A 19,333-nucleotide genomic window follows, 5' to 3' on the forward strand; every position below is an offset into this window, starting at 1 on the left:
CTCCGCACAATCCTGCTGACAGGTTCACTTTAAGAGTGCATAAAAGAGCTCTCCGCCAAAGTTTTGTGCAACTCTGAAAAAAGGATGTCGCTGAACAGAGAGCAGGCAGAGTCCGTAGTAACTCTGATGCCTCATTATAGCGAATGAATCCATCGGGAGTTTCATCTAAATTACGTCATTCGGAGATTGAGATGGAAACTTCTATTTCAGTACTCAGTGTAAAGCACAGGATAAATGTGATTCCAAATGTTATGTAAAATGTTCTTAATAAAAGCATCAATTCAAACCACAAAAAACAAGCCCCCACTCAGGTCTGTCATCTGTCAATGGAAATGTAGGGGGCTGCTATGTTACTGGTAGCACAAAGGCTGTGGAAAAGTGCTATGGTTCCCCCCAAAAAGAAATTCAGAGAATTCTGTGCTCCCAATTCCCCCCTCTTCTGAGTACCACAGGGTGAATGTCATGATCCAGACCGGGTTTTGAGTCCTGCCTGCTCATTTCAGGGGTTAACTTTGCCTTGCCTCGATTTCAGGTCAGCTATTTCTCTCTGCTGCATCTTGCAGCCGATGTCAGCTATATTTTTTGCCTACGGCGTGAGTATCTGACGCTGGTAGTATCCTGATTTGCCCTGCTGTGCTTACTGACTTTGCCCATGTCTGTTTCTTCCTCTCTGCCTGTCCCATCTTAGTGTTTCCCTTTGTTTTTGGATTTCCCGGTGTTTGTCTCGGCTTTGACTCTGACCTTACTTTGTCTCTTGCTTCTGCTACTTCTGCTTTGGACTGGTATTGACCCTCTGGCGGTCCGCTGACTCTGCTTGTTTTTTCCCTTGGTACTGTGTGACAGTCTAGGTTTTGACTTGGCTTGTTTGATTACTCTGCTGCCACCTGTTGGTAGCCTCACTGCAGTGCTGCATGTCTGCTCCTTTCACTCTATTGCCATCTAGTGGAACTTGCAGCTACCTGCATAGCTGCAGCGTGACAGTGACTAAACTACATTTAGTGTCCACATGCATGGCATTTCTGTAGCAATGAGAGCCCACTTAGTTTACGGGTGCATGTTCCCTGAAGCACAAGTTGGGCATAATGTACTACAATGTACTGGGCACTATTGGCAAATTTGCAATTTTCACTCTGAAACATCCACTGCTACTTGTTTCTGGAAAACACTCATGGAGTCAAAATTGTCACTGTACCTGTAGATAAATTCCCAAGGGGGTATAATTTCCAAAATGGAGTCACTTGATAAGAGACATCACTCTTCTGGCACTTAAGGGTTCTGAATATAGAGTCCACAAACTATTCTAGGATAACTTCTTCTCCAAGAGGCATATAGCGCTCCGTCCCTCTCTCCCAAATCTCGCTGTGTGGCTAAGCAGTATTGTATAGACACATATGGGGTATTGCCACATTCAGCAGAAATTGTGTGACAAATTTTGGTGCCATATTTACTCATTAGCCTGTGTGAAAATGTAAAATTTGGAGCTAAAACAACATTTTTGTGGCAAAAATAATTTTGTCTTCACTGCACAATGGTATAAAATTCTGTGACACACTTGTGGTGTCAATATAATGCACCCTTAGATGAATTAATTGAGAGGCGTAGTTTGTAAAATGTGATCACTTATTAGGGGATTCTGCTGTACTAGCACCTGAGGGGCTCTTCCAATGGGTCATGGCATCCGTAAATCTTAACAGCCAAATCTGCACTACAATATGGTGCTCCTTCCCTTCTGAGCTCTCCCCTATGCCAGAAAAGTATTTCCAGATTACATGTAAGATATTGGTGCATTTAGGAGGCCCTCACTCAAAATCTTTAGAGGGTCATCATGCAGCCCTCACTCTAAATGAGCAAAACTTGGATTGGCCCAGACTTCTTAACCCCACCGGATGACAGAGGAGCGCAAAGCCATCCAGTGGTTCTCAGTCAAAACTCAGTCAAAATCTTTAAAGGGTCATCATGCGGCACTCACTCAAAATGAACAAGGCCTGGATTGGCCCAAACTTCTCAACCCCCCAGATGACAGAAGCGGAACATAAAGTCAATTCAAATATAGAGTCATTGTGGGGCCTTCACTCCATTTTAGTGGGTCATTTTAAATAACTATCTCCAAATTTTTAGAGGGTAGTTTTTAGTCACTCTCTCCAAATTTTTTAGAATGTCATTATGCTTCACTTTCATCCAAGTTTTAGGGGGTCATTATGCTTCACTTTCTCCCAATTTTTAGAAGGTCATTATAGTCACTTTCCAAAATTTTAGGTCATTATACATCACTCTCTCCAAATTTTTAAAGGCTCGTTATGCAGCACTCGTTCCAAATTTTTGTCTTTCAGGGTATATTGCAGTCACTCATTCTAATTTTAGGCAGCCCTTGTACTTAGTGCATATGCTTTACGAGTAAGAGTCCTACTACCTAACAATTTTAATAACCTATAGAAACAATATGCACTTAAGGAACCAAATTGTTTAAAAATATAATTTTATTGAACAAAATAATTATAACCATACACAAAAAAGGGAATAAATATAGATGGTGATCAATACTAAAGAGGCACCACAGATTAGAGGTGGTGATCATAACATAATTACACCCACATAGTAATAGGTTTTACAAATACGTGCTCGATAATAATATAACAGGCTAAGAGAAATTGCACCAAGAAGTAGACATAAATTGTGGAAGTAAGTTGTAATATCATATATACCTCTGAGCTGCCGGTGCCAAAGCCCCTACGAGCGTTTCGGCTGAATGTGCTTTCTTCCTCGTACATCTATCTCAATGTATCCATAGGAAAGAGTTTAGCTGTCTGTTAACTCACTCTCCCGGAACATGGTGAGGGTGTTAGAACAGTAAAACAACTACTATAGAAAGGGGTTGAAACACAGGGTTCTATCAGCGACCAGTCAAACTGCATACAGATGCCAGAGAAAGGATAAAATGGGGCTGTTTCTCTGCAAAGGGACCAGGACGACTGATCTGTGTACATGAAAGAATGAATTGGCCATGTATCGTGAGATTTTGAGTGCAAATCTTCCATCAGCAAGGGCATTGAAGATGAAATGTGGATGGGTCTGTCAGGATGATAATGATCCCAAGCACACAGCCAGGGCAACGAAGGAGTGGCTTTGTAAGAAGCATATGAAGGTCCTGGAGTGGCCTAGCCAGTCTCCAGATCTCAACCCCATAGAAAACCTTTGGAAAGATTTGAAAGTCTGTGTTACCTAGCGACAGGCCCAAAATATCACTACTCTAGAGGAGATCTACATGGAGGAATGGGACAACATACCACCAAAAGTGTGTGCCAACCTTGTGAAGACTTACAGAAAACATTTGACCTTTGTCATTGCCAAGAAAGGATATATAACAAAATAATGAGATGAGCTTTTGTTAATCACTGAATACAGTACTTATTTTCCACCATAATTTGCAAAATAAATCTTGCCAAATCAGACAAGGTGATTTTCTGGATTTGTTTTCTCATTTTGACTCTCATAGTTGTGGTCTACCTATGATGTCAATTACAGGCCTCTCTCATCTTTTAAAGTGGGAGAACTTGCACAATTGGTTGCTGACCAAATACTTTTTTTCTCCACTATATGAAGAATATGCAACGTGCTCCCATGTAAACTCAATAGCTTCAAGGAAGTCTGCAAGCAGCACCGTTATTTGCACCGCCAAGGCGAAGGCAGAAGCTGCTTTCACTGAAAAGGAGTTGACATTAAAAAAGGTACAAGCACATCTAAAAGCTGACTGTCCAAAACTCGCTGTGGACAAGGAAGCGGCAGCAGCAGAAGCTGAGGAACAGGCTTTGGAAGAAGCAGCACACTGCACTAGTGAAAATTACATCATTAGAATAGGACCCAAACTTTGTCAATATGATATCTCGCGACACTTCAGATTACGTGCTACGGCATGCCCCGCAAGACAACTACCTATATTAAGCTCCAAGAGCGAGACCAAACCCTGCCGATCATCAACGACAAAATCTTGCCATTCAGTCATCGACTTTCATGCACCAATCACCCCACATTAAGCATGAAAGTAATTCTGTCTACCTTCTACCATTGGTGTGACCTGCACCCAAGCCTGTAAATCCTTACTACACATCGACCGCTTTCAAGAAAGAAGACGCTGATGGTAACTACAGGGTGGGCCATTTATATGGATACACCTAAATAAAATGGGAATGGTTGGTGATATCAACTTCCTGTTTGTGGTACATTAGTATATGGGAGGGGGGAAACTTTTCAAGATGGGTGGTGACCATGGCAGCCATTTTGAAGTTGGCCATTTTGGATCCAACTTTATTTTTTTTCAGTGGGAAGAGGGTCATGTGACACATCAAACTTATTGAGAATTTCACAAGAAAAACCAATGGTGTGCTTGGTTTTAATGTAAGTTTATTCTTTCATGAGTTATTTACAAGTTTATGACCACTTATAAAATGTGTTCAAAGTGCTGCCCATTGTGTTGGATTGTCAATGCAACCCTCTTCTCTCACTCTTGACACACTGATAGCAACTGATAGACTGACCTAAAGAGCACGGTGGGGAAGAGAAATACAATGCACCTCCTGAAGTGTCATCCCAGTGAACTCAAGTTGCAGGGAAGGTCTTAGGAACAGATCCTGTTCGAAGATCTGTCTTGTTACAGTTTACCCTATGGGCCACTGTGAAAAAGCAGTTAAACTCTACACTATCCTCAACGATCAAAGTAGCAGATCACTAAGCCTTCTTCGACATATTTAAAATCGAGGTACTTAGCTCATCCTACTCACTTAAAACATGCACAGGGGTAAGTGAAGAATCTGGGTGAAGGGCCATGGGTTATGAAATCGAATACCTAGATGGGCACACCAGAAGCAGCTTTATATCATACTCACTTGAGAAGCATAGTGCATCTCATTCCTGCCCTCAATCCTCAAGCCAAGTTGGCCCTTTTGTTGGGGAGAGATATCATCAGAGTCAACAAAGTGATGAAGCAGGTAAATGGTCCTCATAACTCAACCTACTTTCAGAAGCTAGACCTGGGACGGGTCATCATAGGAGATGTTTGCCTAGGAAATGCTCACAAACTAAACAAGTCAACTCTCTCTACATGAACACATTAGAGAGAGGGCACTCATCCTTTTTCTACCTTGTACCAACAAATTTTTTGTAAATCAGAAGCTTGCCGACTCAGCACACTCGAACATCGAATATCAGAGAAGACAGATATGCCAATGATTACTTGTGAGACGGAGAAAAAGATTACCTAGTGTGCTGTCTTCCACAGGACAAAAGATGATCATAAAATAGCCCAATCCATCGAAGATGTGACCTTCCTGGAGATAATGGAACAAGAATTTTACAAAGATGAAACCAATAACTGTGGCCCCACTACGGTTCAAGCCATCTTCCTAAGAACAAACAGCTCCTTATCTTCCTAAATCACAGCTTCCTAAGAAAGCCAAAAATGAAAAAACACATTTGCTTTCATGGGCAAAATATTTGATAATGACCACACGGAAGTAGCTCCACCTCTGAAAGAGAGCGAGGAATGCTGATACCTTCCAGTATTCAGTGTCTATCACCCTGAAAAGTCTGGCCAGATACAAGTAGTGTTCGACTTCAGCTCAAGATATCAAGGACTATCCTTGAATGATGTTCTTTTCACGGGTCCTGATATCAACAATGCTTTATTCTGTGTTTTGAGCAGATTCTGGAAAGAAACAGTTGCCATAACTGCAGTCATTCAACAAATGATTCATTTTTTTAGTCAATATAAAACATATAGGCTTCCTATGATTCTTCATTGTAGAAAGCCATATGAAAATGCATGTTTTTGGCAACAGCCCATCCTCCGCCATAATGATCTATGGGCTTAAGCGATCCATACAAGGATGTGAAAGAGAGTTTGATGATGAAGTCAGACAGTTCATTGAAAGAGACTATCACATAGATGATTGTCTAAAGTCTCTTCTGTCGCCAGAAGCTGCAATCAGCCTACTCAAGAGGACTAACCTCAGGCTGCATAAGACAGCTTCTAATAGCAAAATGGTGATAGAGACCTTTGCCACTGAAGACTACCCCACCGAATTGAAAGACCTGGACTCAGCCACAGGCTTTCTTCCTGTATATCGCAGTCTAGGGCTCGATTGGGACCTCAAGTCTGATACTATCACCTTTCAAGTCAATCTAGAGCAAAAACCATTCACATAATGAGGCATCCTGTCCACAATTAACAGTCTGCGTGATCCCCCTTGAATCCGTTGCACTGGTGATCATCCAATGTAAAACCTTGCTACGTGAATTAATTGTAGACTCAGGTAATTGGGGCACCCGACTTTTGTACTGGGAAAGAGTTTTTATGGGTAACCTTGAGGGATTCTCTAAAGTCATTGTCTGACCTACTCATACACAGGCCGTATACATATATCTCCTTGGAGGAAGTTCTTTCTAGGAGGCTGTGTGTATTTTGTGATGCCTCAGTTAAAGCCATAGCCACAGTTGCCTACTTGACAACTACAGATGCCACAGGCTACGTCTACATAGGGTTCGTCATGGGAAAAGCCAAGCTAGCACCATGTCCTGAATCCACTATACTTAGGCTAAAGCTCTGCGCAGTTGTTCTTGCCATTGAACTTGCGTAACTCATCACATGAGAGCTTGACCTACAGCTTGAAGATGCAGAATTCTTCACTAATAGCAAAGCTGTGTTAGGCTACATTCAAAAGGAGACTAGGAGATTCACATCTACATAAACAACCGAGTCACAATTAGGAGGTCTTCACAGTCTTCTCAGTGGGGATATGTACCAACTAATCATAATGTTGCAGACCATGCAACCAGAGCGGTAATGGCATCATGCCTTAAAGAGACTACTTTGCTCATCGAACCTGCATTCCTGTGTCAACCAGTACCCATTGTTCACGAGAAACGATACGATACACTTTATTGATCCCGAGGGAAATTATGGCATCACAGCAGCGTTACAACAGCATTACAAACAAAACATTACAAACAGCATTAATACATTACAAACAGCATTACATAGAGTAATTACTAGACACAGATCCTGTGCATGACTAGCCACAATACATAACAAACAAAGGTACACAGGTCTCTGATCCTTTACATTAGTGAGCCAACCCTAGGTTGTAGGCATCTTTCACCCTTAGTGAATTGTTATACATCCCCATAGCAGTAGGCACCAACGATTTCCTGAATTTCTCCTTCTTGCACCTTAGTAGGATTAGACGGCTGCTGAATGTGCTCTTCTGATTCAAGAACAGCCCGTACAGTTGGTGTGTATTATTGTTCATTATAGCCTGCACTTCTTTTGAATCCTATCTTCCACTACCTCCTCAAAAGAGTCAAGATGGAGGCCAACAGCCACGCTTGTTTTTTGATAAGTTTGTTGAGCTTATTGGCGTCAGCTACTCGCACACTACTGCCCCAGCAAATGATGGCAAAAAAGATGGCGCTTGCCACAACAGACTGGTAGAACATTTCCAGCATTTTACTGCACACATTGAACGACCTGAGCTTCCGCAGAAAGTACAGTCTGCTCATTCCCTTCTTGTGAATCTTCTCTGTATGACACCTCCAATCAAGTTTGCTGTCAAGAAGAACCCCTAAATATTTGTAGGTCTCAACCATCTCCACCTCCTAGCCAGCAATAGTGATCGGTAAGTAGTCATCTTTTTTCCTTCTATAACTCACCACTATCTCCTTGGTTTTCTTTACATTTAGTTTTAGACAGTTAGTCTGGCACCAATCCACAAAGTCAGAAACCACCCTTCTATATTCCTCCTCACCCCGGTCCCCCACAATGCCCTCTACAATCACTGAGTCATCTGAGAATTTTTGGAGGTGACAGAAATCGGATTTATACTGAAAGTCAGCTGTATACAATGTGAAGAGGAAGGGCGACAGCACTGTACCCTGAGGGGCTACCACACTGCTACGTACACTGCCAGATAACACCTCCCCCATCCTTACAAACTGTGGCCTGTCCGTCAGGTAGTCACTTATCCAGTTCACCATCCCCTCATCCACTGCCATATCAGTCAATTTATTTCGTAATAAGAACGGCTGTAAGGTATTGAAAGCACTAGAGAAGTCAAAGAACATGGCAGTTCCATCATTGTCCAAGAATGAATGTATTGTATGTAGCAGAGACACTACCGCATCTTCCACCCCCAATTTCTGCTGGTACGCAAACTGCAGGGGGTCAGTGTAGACCCTCACCCTCGGGCACAAGTGGGTAAGTACTATTCTCTCCAACGACTTCATAGCATGCGATGTTAAGGCCACTGGACGATAGTCGTGTAGGGAAGTTGGAAAGGTGATCTTGGGAACCGGCACCAGGCAGGTGGTCTTCCACAGCACTGGTATTCTCTGAGACTGTAGGCTCCTGTTAAACAGGATCTGAAAGACATTACACAGTTGGTTTGCACACACTTTTAGGACACATGGACTGAGGCCATCAGGCCCAGCTGCTTTGCCAATGACTAGTTTCTGAAACGGTTTCCTCTCATCACTTGGGGAGACAGTGAAAGCATCACCCAAAGTCAATGCTGCTGATCGTTCCTCAGCTCTATCCCTCATTCCTGATGACGCAGCACATGTGTTGGTAAATCTGTTGAAGAACTCGTTCATTTCATTAGCCATGGGCAAATCCACTTCCCCATGCTCCGGCCTAGCCTTAAACTCAGTTAACTGCTTCATGCTCGACCACACCTCCTTGGAATTGTTGTGTGACAGTTTATTTTCTAATTTAATTCGGAACGCCTCATGGGCATTCTTAATTTTCCCCTTTAAGTCCCTTTGCATCAATTTCAGTTTCTTAGTATCCTTCGTTTTAAAAAACACACATGAACTCTTCGAGCCAGAATCAGATGTGGAGATTTGGACTAAAATTTTCACACTTAATACAATAGTCACCAATAAACACATTGGTTCCAGCAGCTTCGTCAGATTCTCCACCTGGTGGTCAGCCTACAGAGCCTTAAGGGGGTTTTACACATAGCGATATCGCTAGTAATCTCGCTAATGCGTCACCGATTTTGTGATGCAGCAGCGATATTACTAGCGATATTGCTATGTGTGATACTTACCTCCGACCGACTCCCCCACTGTCTGTCGCTGATCGCGCGAGATCGGCCGGGTCCATTTCTCGTCGGGCGCCTCCTGCTGTGGCGACGAGCGACGCGTGGACGCGGGCGGGATGACGTCATCATCGCCGCGTCTGAAAGGTAAGTAACGACCGCTGCTGCGTCGCTACATCGCTAGTGAGATCTGCCTGTTTGGCAGCTCACTAGCAACCATTTAGCGATGCACCAGCAATCCTGACCGTGTCGTATCGTGGTCGGGATCGCTGGTGCATCGCTAAATGTAAAGGGGCCTTTAGATTGCCTGATTCATGTTGTTAGATCTTTTAAAGTCATGCAAGTAGGGTCAGTTCTATGCAAAAGCTGGCATTATTGTCATAAGGCTGACTCAGCGGATAAGTTCTAGCAGGTAAAACATGATATCATCCGTTGTGTCCAGTACAAGGCTTATACTCAGACTCTAGTGTCCCTCTGAATTCACAGAGACGTCCCTAAAGATAGTCCCGTTGAAATACTGAAACAATTTGTAGATGCTATTGGACTTTTGTGAGTCGGGGGACACATTTCGAATGCAAAGCTTGAAAGTAACTACTGTACTCCAATCATCATCCCCAACAGTCATGGTGCTTTCCTGCTTGTCAAATATTATCACGCACAGGTTAAGCCTTAAGGACGCTTGATAACTGAAGGGGCCCTATGGGTAATGGAAGCTAAGCGACGCGTAAGTAGAGTAATTTTCAAATGTATACATTTTAAGGAAACTTCGTGGTACATGTCATAGACAAAAAATGGCTGACCTTCCAGCAGACAGTTTGAGTACTGAATCCCCCTTTACCAACATGGGTCTTGCCGTGCAAGGTCCCTGGTCTGTTACCGCACATCATACTATGGGAGAACATGCAAACAGCAAGCGCTGGGCTGTCTTATTCACATGTTCAAGTATTAGAGCTGTGCACATAGAAGTCGTCGAGGCAATGGACACGTCTCGCTTCATAAATGCCCTCATTTCTCTCAGAGGTCGTGTAAAGCATATCTGTTCCAACAGAGGATCTAACTTTGTTGGAGCTTGTGGTGAACTAAAGATTCCTTCAAACCTGGATGTTTAAGTAGAAAGATGTCTTTCCAAACTGGGTTGCACGTGGACCTTCAACCTACCCTACTCATCTCATACCGAAGGTGTTTAGGAGCACGTGATCCGCATTGCTCGCAGAATCCTCAAATCCATCCTTCTGCAACTAGGCCCTTCAAAACTCACTTACGAGACTCTCACTACTTTCATGGCTAAGGTAGTAACCATTATAAACTATACCACTGGCTTTCATATCCAGTGATCCAGAAGACCCATCTTTGCTTACACCTTCAATTCTTCTCACCCAGAAATTCAATGTAAACACAGAAACACATGGGTAGTTAACTACTAAAGACTTGTACAAATCCCAGTGGAAGAAAGTCCAAATGTTATCAGACCTTTTCTGGACCAAGTGGAGAAAACAATACCTTTCTACGTTACAGGCAAGAGACAAATTACAAGATAGTAGGCCCAACATAGAACTTGGAGGTGTTGTCCTAGTAAAGAACACCCAGTCTAAAGGAATGAGTGGCCTCTAGGATTGGTTACCAAAGTCTTTCCATGCCAAGATGGAAAGATAAGGAAGGTGAAAATCAAGATCCCCATGCAAAGAGGAAAGTTATTTCTTTAACCCATTTCTGAACTTATTCTTTTTATCTCTAGATGAAGTTTTTATGTGGTATTCCCTGAACTCCAGACAGGGATGTCATGCCTTCACAGAAATGCATATAACTAGTTTACTTTCAGCTTTTGTGAACATCTTGAGATAATATAACCAACACTGCCATCTGTTGTCATGGTTCTCCCATTAAGGCCTGTTTATTTCTTCCCCATTTGTTAAGGCCCCGTCTCACTAAGCAATCTCGGTAGCGAGATCGCTGCTGAGTCACAACTTTTGTGACATAACAGCGATCTCACCAGCGAGATCGCTGTGTGTGACAGCGATCAGCGAGCGGCCCCCCTGCCGGTATCGCTGATCGCTGCAAGAAATCTCTGGACATTTCTTTGGTCGCTGGTCTCCCGCTGGCCAGCACGCATCGCTGTGTGTGACAGGCGGGAGACCAGCGATCAGGTGTAAAAAATAATAAAAAAAATAAAAAATATAGTTATTCTCACCTTAGAATCATAGAATAGAATCGTAGAGTTGGAAGGGACCTCCTGGGCCATCTGGTCCAACCCCCTGCTCAAAGCAGGATTCGCTAAATCATCCCAGTCAGATGTCTGTCCAGCCTCTGTTTGAAGACTTCCATTGAAGGAGAACTCACCACTTCTCCTGGCAGCCTGTTCCACTCATTGATCACTCTAACTGTCAAAAAGTTTTTTCTAATATCTAATCTGTGTCTCCTCCCATTCAGTTTCATCCCATTGCTTCTAGTCTTTCCTTGTGCAAATGAGAATAAAGTTGATCCTTCTACAATGTGACAGCCCTTTAGATATTTGTAGACAGCTATTAAGTCTCTCAGTCTTCTCTTTTGCAAACTAAACATTCCCAAATCCTGCAACCTTTCCTCATAAGACAGGGTTTGCAGACCGGTCATCATTCTGGTCGCTCTTTTCTGAACTTGCTCCAGTTTGTTGATGTCTTTTTTAAAATGTGGTGCCCAAAACTGGACACAATATTCCAGATGAGGTCTGACCAAAGAGGAGTAGAGGGAAATAATGACTTCACGTGATCTAGACTGTATGCTTCTGTTAATACATCCTAGAATTGCATTTGCCTTTTTTGCTGCTGCATCACACTGTTGACTCATATTCAGTCTGTGATCTATTAGTATACCCAAGTCTTTTTCACATGTGCTCTCACTTAGCCCTATTCCTCCCATTCTATATATGCTTTTTTCATTTTTATTGCCCAGATGTAGTACTTTGCATTTCTCCCTGTTAAAAACCATTCTGTTAGTTGCTGCCCACTTCTCCAGTTTATTTAAATCTTTTTGAATCCTCTCTCTCTCTTCTCTAGTATTAGCTATCCCTCCTAGCTTTGTGTCATCAGCAAATTTAATCAGTTTACCCTCAATTCCTTCATCTTAATCGTTGATAAAGATGTTGAACAATACAGGGCCCAGGACAGAGCCCTGTGGTACCCCACTTGAGACATTCTTCCAACTGGATGTGCAGCCATTTACGACCACTCTTTGGGTCCGATCACTAAGCCAGTTATGAATCCACCTAACAGTTGCCTTGTCCATTCCATACTTAGTCATTTTTTCAATAAGGATTGTATGAGAGACTTTGTCAAATGCTTTGCTGAAGTCAAGATATACTATATCTAGAGCATTTCCTTGATCCACCCAATCAGTGATACCGTCATAGAAGGAAATTAAGTTAGTCTGACATGACTTATTAGTTACAAACCCATGCTGACTCTGTTTAATCACTTCATTCTTATCCAGGTATTGACATACATGTTGTTTAATAATTTGTTCAAAGATCTTTCCTGGTATAGAAGTCAGACTCACAGGCCTATAGTTGCCTGGGTCCACCTTCTTCCCCTTTTTGAAGATAGGAACAACATTTGCTCTTCTCCAGTCTTCTGGCACTTCTCCTGTTCTCCAAGAATTTTCAAAGATTATGGATAGGGGTTCAAAAATGTCTTCTGCTATCTCCTTCAGTACTCTGGGGTGTAATTCATCTGGACCTGGAGACTTGAATTCATTTAGGTTAGCTAAGTGTTTCCTCACTATCTTTCTGTTTATAGATATCCTGGATTCTTCTATTCCCTTAATAGGACAGTGAATAACAGTTGATGTTGCATTTCCTTTCTGAGAGAAAACAGATGCAAAATAGGAATTTAAAAGTTCAGCCTTCTCAACATCCTGTCTTACCATTTCATCATTTTAATCCTGTAAAAATCCTATAGCATCTTTGACTTTTCTTTTACTTTTGACATATCCCCAAAATCCTTTATTATTGTTTTTGACATCTCTTGCAAGCCTCAGTTCATTTTCAGCTTTAGCTAATCTGATTTGTACCCTGCAGGTTCTGCAGACAGCGTTATATTCTTCTTTAGATATGCCTCCCTCTTTCCATTTTATAAACATTTTTTTCTTCCTTTTTAGCATGTGCTTAAGTTCTGTGTTCATCCATCCTGGTTTCCTTAAATGCTTCCTATTCTTCCCTCTTTTCGGAATTGTTAACAACTGTGCTTTGAGAATTTCAATTTTCAAGATTTCCCATCCTTCCTGGACATTTTTGTCTTTAAGGATATCCAGCCATTGGATCCCTCCAATTCTCTTTCTGAATCCCTTAAAATCTGCCTTTCTGAAATCTAACCTTGACGTCTGAGTCTTCACAGGTCTTCCGCCTCTAGTTATCCAAAATTCTAAAATAGCATGGTCGCTACCTCCTAGGGTCCCAGCCACTTTTACCTCCTCAATCATTTCCTCCCTGTTTATAAGGATTAGATCCAAGGTAGCAGTTCCCCTTGTTTTCTCCCTTACCTTTTGGAAGATAAAGTTGTCAGCAAGAGAGGATAAGAATTTCCTTGACCTGTTAGTTTTGCCTGAGAGAGATTCCCAACAAATGTCTGGATAGTTGAAATCTCCCATGACAACTATGTCATATTTTTTGGAGAACTTGGCCATCTGATGCATAAAGAGTTCATCCATATCTTCGGCTTGCACAGGCGGCCTGTAGTAAATGCCTACAATGGTGTCCTTTCCATTGTTCTGTCCTTGTATTCTTACCCAAACAGTTTCCACAGAACTCCCAGTCTCTGAAGCTTCAATCTCTGTGCAGATATACGCGTTTCGAACATACAATGCGACACCCCTCCTCGTTTATCAAGTCTGTTTCTTGCATATAAGTTGTATCCTTCTAGTCTTGTATTCCAATCATGTGTATTGTCCCCCCAAGTTTCAGTGATTCCAATGACATCATATTTCTTTTCCTGTGTTAGTAGTTCCAATTCTCCTTGTTTGTTGCCCATGCTTTGTGCATTAGTATAGAAACATTTTAGTTTGTGATTGGTTTCTCTTTCTCCAATATTTTTATTAATTAGATTCTTTCGTCTTTGTTCTTCCTTTCCACTTCTAATAGCAGAGTTCTCAATAGCATTTGTCAGGTGTATGGCTTTTTCTGGTCTTTTGCTTCCCTTCCCATGTTGTTCTAGTTTAAAGCTCTCCTTATAAGTGTAGCAAGGCGACTTCCAAATACATGCTTTCCAGTCTTCGTAAGGTGCACCCCATCTCTAGCAAGTAGTCCATCGTATAAGTAGTTCACTCCGTGATCCAGAAATCCAAATCGTTGCTGACGGCACCATCGACGTAGCCAGTTGTTCACCTGCAGAATCTTATTCCACCTCCTTGGTCCATGGCCATCCACTGGGAGGATGGAAGAGAATACCACCTGCGCTCCCAGTTCTTTCACTTTCTTGCCTAAGTCTTCAAAGTCTCTGCAGATGGTTTCCAGGTCGTTTCTTGCGGTGTCATTTGTCCCCACATGTAGTAGCAGGAATGGGTAGTCATCTGTAGGTCTGAAGAGTCCTGATATCCTGTCAGACACATCTTTAATTTTTGCACCTGGAAGACAGCACATTTCTCTTGAAGTTATATCCGGTCTGCAGATAGCGGCCTCTGTTCCTCTCAGCAGGGAATCCCCCATGACCACCACTCTCCGTTTCTTCTTCACAACATTTTTCTTTCTCCATCCAGGAGGACTCTGAGGGCGTACAAGGTTGCTGTTTGTTGGCAAAGTCTTATCCTGATGTATTTCTTCATCGTTTTCCTGCGTGAGAGCCTGGTACTGGTTTCTGAGCAGTATGGGTGCTGACTGCCTCCTGATCCTCCTGCTTCTCTGGGTCACATGTCTCCATTCCTCTGTTTCTTCAGGTGCACTTCGAATTTCTTCTCTTTCTGTAACATGAAGAGATAATTCTGCTCTGTCCAAGAACTCTTCACCTTCCTTAATGATCTTCAACGTAGCTAACCTCTCTTCGAGATTTTGCAACTTTTCCTCCAACAGGGACACAAGCTTGCATTTGTGGCATGTGAAGTTTGGCTTTTCCACTGGTAAATCTGTGAACATGTAGCAAGAAATGCAGCTCACCAAATGGCTCCTGGCCTCTTCCATCTTGAGATTTCTTAAAAACGATGAAAGATGAGCCGGCGCGCGGTTTTTCCGATTTCCTCTTTTCAGCTGCAACGGCCAAAACCCAGTGATCGTTGAGCTCGCGGAGACTCTTCACTTATCCCAGAAGGCACTGGGAATATGCAAATGATCTCCTCAAGACTCTTCCCCTGGTTTTCCGATTTCCTCTTTTCAGCTGCAACGGCCAAAACCCAGTGATCGTTGAGCTCGCGGAGACTCTTCACTTATCCCAGAAGGCACTGGGAATATGCAAATGATCTCCTCAAGACTCTTCCCCGACGTCGCGTTCAGCCATCCCGCCTCTCTCCACGCTCCGGTCCCAGTGATCCTTTGCACGAATGACCGCGAGACTTTGTTATCCCGCGAGACCGTGACATCTCGCGGTCATTCGTGCAAAGGATCACTGGGACCGGAGCGTGGAGAGAGGCGGGATGGCTGAACAGGACGTCGGAAGGTGAGAATAACTATATTTTTTATTTTGATTCTATTTTTTACAGAATGGCCAGCGATGCCGGGCGCTCGGCATCGCTGTGCTGATCGCTGATGAAGCTGTCTGTGTGACAGCTCACCAGCTATCACATAGCGATTTACCAGCGATCCTGACACCTTCATATCGGTGTCGGGATCGCTGGTAAGTCGCTTAGTGTGACGGGGCCTTTACTTGTGCAGTCTAACTTTTGCTCCTTAGACCTCAGTAATTTTCAATCAGCCTCTTAACTAGCCTCGCCCATTCCCTTTTACAGCTGACATTTTCACCCCTTGGAAGCTGAAATGCTGATTGTCCCTAGACTTTCAGTCATTCTGGTGGCTTACCGCAACATAGCACAGTTGGTGGGTTATTGTGTTCCCTTGCTAGCTCTTACAGTATTGTCTGCTGCAGCTGCTCTGTTCTTCATGATGTCTTATTGAATAGTCTCTTCTGATTTTATTTTTCTTGTATTTTTACACTGATCGTATCAAAAATAGCTGTAAAGGTCCCCCTGCATCTACCTCAATGCATCCAGAAGAAAGAGTTTAACTGTCTGTCAACTAATTCTCCCTGAACAGAGTGAGGGTGTCAGAACATAGGGCACTGGGCAGTTTAGATGGCGCTCCATCCGATATATTATATGACATGTCACATGAATCTCTGAATGTGATAGGTCATGGTGCACACCTGTAGATGCAAAATAACAGAGACAGATTTTTGTTTTTCCTTTATGAACAGCGCTATAAATAACATAGCACTATACATAATAGAGGATAGTATGTAATAGGAAATATAAATCATAAGAGGACGTTATATATAATAAAATAAGGTGCAATACATAACAGAAGGGAATCTCATGTAATAAGCTGGCATACGTGGTTCGCGGAACCACTGTGCCACAGAGTAGGGCTCACCTAGGATGGGCGTAGCAAAGTGCCTACCACTCCTAGGCAGTTGCCATTACTGCAGCTGCTGAACCTAAAGGGGCAGATATGCTGATAGGGACTGGATTTAGAGTCACAGACAAGGCTGGATTTGGAGCCTGTTCAGACAAGTGTGGATTCAGGGTTCGGGTACAGCCAGTGTGGCTTTAGGCTCCGGGTTCGCGGGTGTGGCTACAGAGTTCAGGTGCCGCCGGAGCGGCTTCAGAGTTTAGGCACCGCAGAAGCGGCTTCAGGGTAACAGAACTAACTTGAACTAGGATGAGGGAATTGGCAACAAACAGTTGTACACACACAATGTAGGAAAACTACAGGGGTTGCTCAGGCACCTCCCTAATGGGCAGGGTGCATTTTATACTAAATGTCTCTCAGCCATTGGCTGGGAACATTTTTTAAGGTGCATGTGCTGCCCCTTTAAGAATAGGAAAGCATGCATGTAATAGGTGCACCGCCGGAAGCCTGTACAGCATGCACAGAAGACAGGGAGGAGGAAGAAGGAAGCGAGTACACCGCCATGGCAGGGGCAGTGAGTATGTCAGGGTACCTGCCAGGAGGAGGGAGGGGGACCACGCAGGGATGCCGGCGCTACAATGGGACAGTGCTGTATATAACAACGGGGGATGCTAAATAATAAAGGAAAGATTGCTCAATGCACATGATTTAAATGGGTGATCCGAAACTAAATTTTACTTTCATCCAAAACTCTATCTAATTAAAAATTCCCTATCATTCAATAACTAAACTATCTAAAGGGTCTGTCACACTAAGCGATATCGCGATGTCTGATACTTACCTCCGACCGCTCCCCCGCTGGTTATCGCTGATCGCGCGAGAACGTCCTGGACCGTTTCTCGTCGTCAGCTTCCTGCTGTGGAGATGAGCGACGCGTGGACGCGGGTGGGAGGACGTCAGGATCGTCTCGTCTGACAGGTAAGTAGCGACCCCCGACTCCTGCGATGTCGCTGGTGAGATCTGCCTGTGTGGCAGCTCACTAGCGACCACTTAGCGATGCACCAGCGATCCTGACCGCGTCATATCGCTGGTCGGGATCGCTGGTGCATCGCTAAGTGTGACAGTACCTTAACTCCATTTTTTTTCTACTACTTCCTCTTTGATAACGCTTTGTTTGAGAATCTCCAGTGCATGCTGGGATACTCAAATAAAGCATCATCCGGGGCAGAGGCTGCGGTCATGGCCACAGCCTCTACTCCCTGTCTGAAACAAAGCATCATCAATGATCTCCATTTCAGGGGTTGGGCTAGTACCCACTCTACTGATCATACATTGGTTTTCAGTTCCGATCACTGTGAACTGTTCTTCTCAGTGCACAGTGACAATGTGCTCTCTCGCCGGCTCTGATCAGAAGTGAGAAGCCGGCAACAGATTGCACTATCATTGCACAGTTTAAGTAAAGAATAAGTGAGCACACACCAGCATCGCCTCCGAAAGTGAGGTAATTTATTCTCCCAGAACAATCTGACATTTTCGCGGCCCTATAGAATAACGTTGGCCCGAGTGCCATATGATGTTTTGTTGGATCGCACTCAGACAGAAAATTGGGCCATCTGCACTTACCCTAAGGGTAAGGATAATCCACATGTACTCACACAAATACAAACAAAATAGCAGAAGATTAGCACAATATAGAGAAAAGATGCATTGCTATTTCGTAGGTTATTAGAGTATTCAAGTATACTGTATATTAAAATAAAAATTCTCAGGATATGTGAAAAGTCTATCACTTTAGGATACACAGTAGAAAATTATTTCCATACCTGGGCTGGTCCTCGCACTCCGTTAGAATTCTTTTGTTGTTCCAAGAATGCTTCAGGTGATATGTCCTTTGAATGCAGGAAGCTTAAATCTTCTTCATACATGTTTGATAAGCTAAAATTATGATCTCTAGTCAAAAAGTCAAGATATAATTTTGCAGGGGCAATTTTATCTCCCGCATTGTCCATAGCCAAAAATTTTGGAGTGTAATTTTGGATAAATAAAGCATAGTTAGAATTTACTTCTTTCTTATCCAAGGTGATATCTGGACATGGTATACCCACAGTTGCCTCTTGTTTATCCGTTGCACTGGCCAGGAAATTGTATTGGTCCTCACACGGTGGAAACCGTACATCTAAGTCCAACAATAGACTGGAACGTTCTTTTGGATCTGAAGGCACAAGCACACCATTGGCGTTACTCTTGGAGGCTTCAACACATTGGTCTTCTTTTACTTTCAACCTGAAGAACGTACTTTCAGAGCAAGCGTCACTCCCTGTGTCGGTGCACTGAATTGGTTTTGAAACAGGCATTTCTGCAATATGAAGCATGATGTTACCCTTTGCATAGGTTGTTAAGGTAGTACGTAGGGCAAACACCAAACATTACATAATACTATGCAGTGCTAAAGCCCTGACCACTTCTATTATAATAACTTACCGTTTGTCATGTGATAGTGTCAAATTCATATAAACCATATTGAAATGTTTTTTTTTAAACACAGTAAAGAAAAATATCAATGACTTATTGGGGCATATGAGGCAGAGTTGGCACGTGGTGTTGACAGCGTAGACATTGCTGTAGGGTATAGGGACTATTATAGAAAAACAAAATTCCTCAGCTCAACACTTCAAGGTTACTAGCTAGGTAGCTTGTTGGGTACGGTGCACTGACAAGGGTG

The 19,333-nt window shown here is 43.1% G+C and overlaps 1 protein-coding gene across 1 annotated transcript in view; it reads right to left on the reverse strand.

Moving 5' to 3' along the window:
• LOC141091265 (TRAF family member-associated NF-kappa-B activator-like) overlaps positions 1–19,333 on the reverse strand; it is a 53,428-nt gene that overhangs the window by 10,051 nt on the left and 24,044 nt on the right. Inside the window, exon 3 of the mRNA XM_073576724.1 lies at positions 18,435–18,967. Coding sequence (XP_073432825.1) covers positions 18,435–18,967 — 533 coding nt within the window. The remainder of the gene's footprint in view (positions 1–18,434; positions 18,968–19,333) is intronic.

This window comes from Dendrobates tinctorius, unplaced genomic scaffold, assembly GCF_039654945.1.
Source record: "Dendrobates tinctorius isolate UK_male_01 unplaced genomic scaffold, ASM3965494v1 ptg000051l, whole genome shotgun sequence".
NCBI classification, from domain to species: domain Eukaryota; kingdom Metazoa; phylum Chordata; class Amphibia; order Anura; family Dendrobatidae; genus Dendrobates; species Dendrobates tinctorius.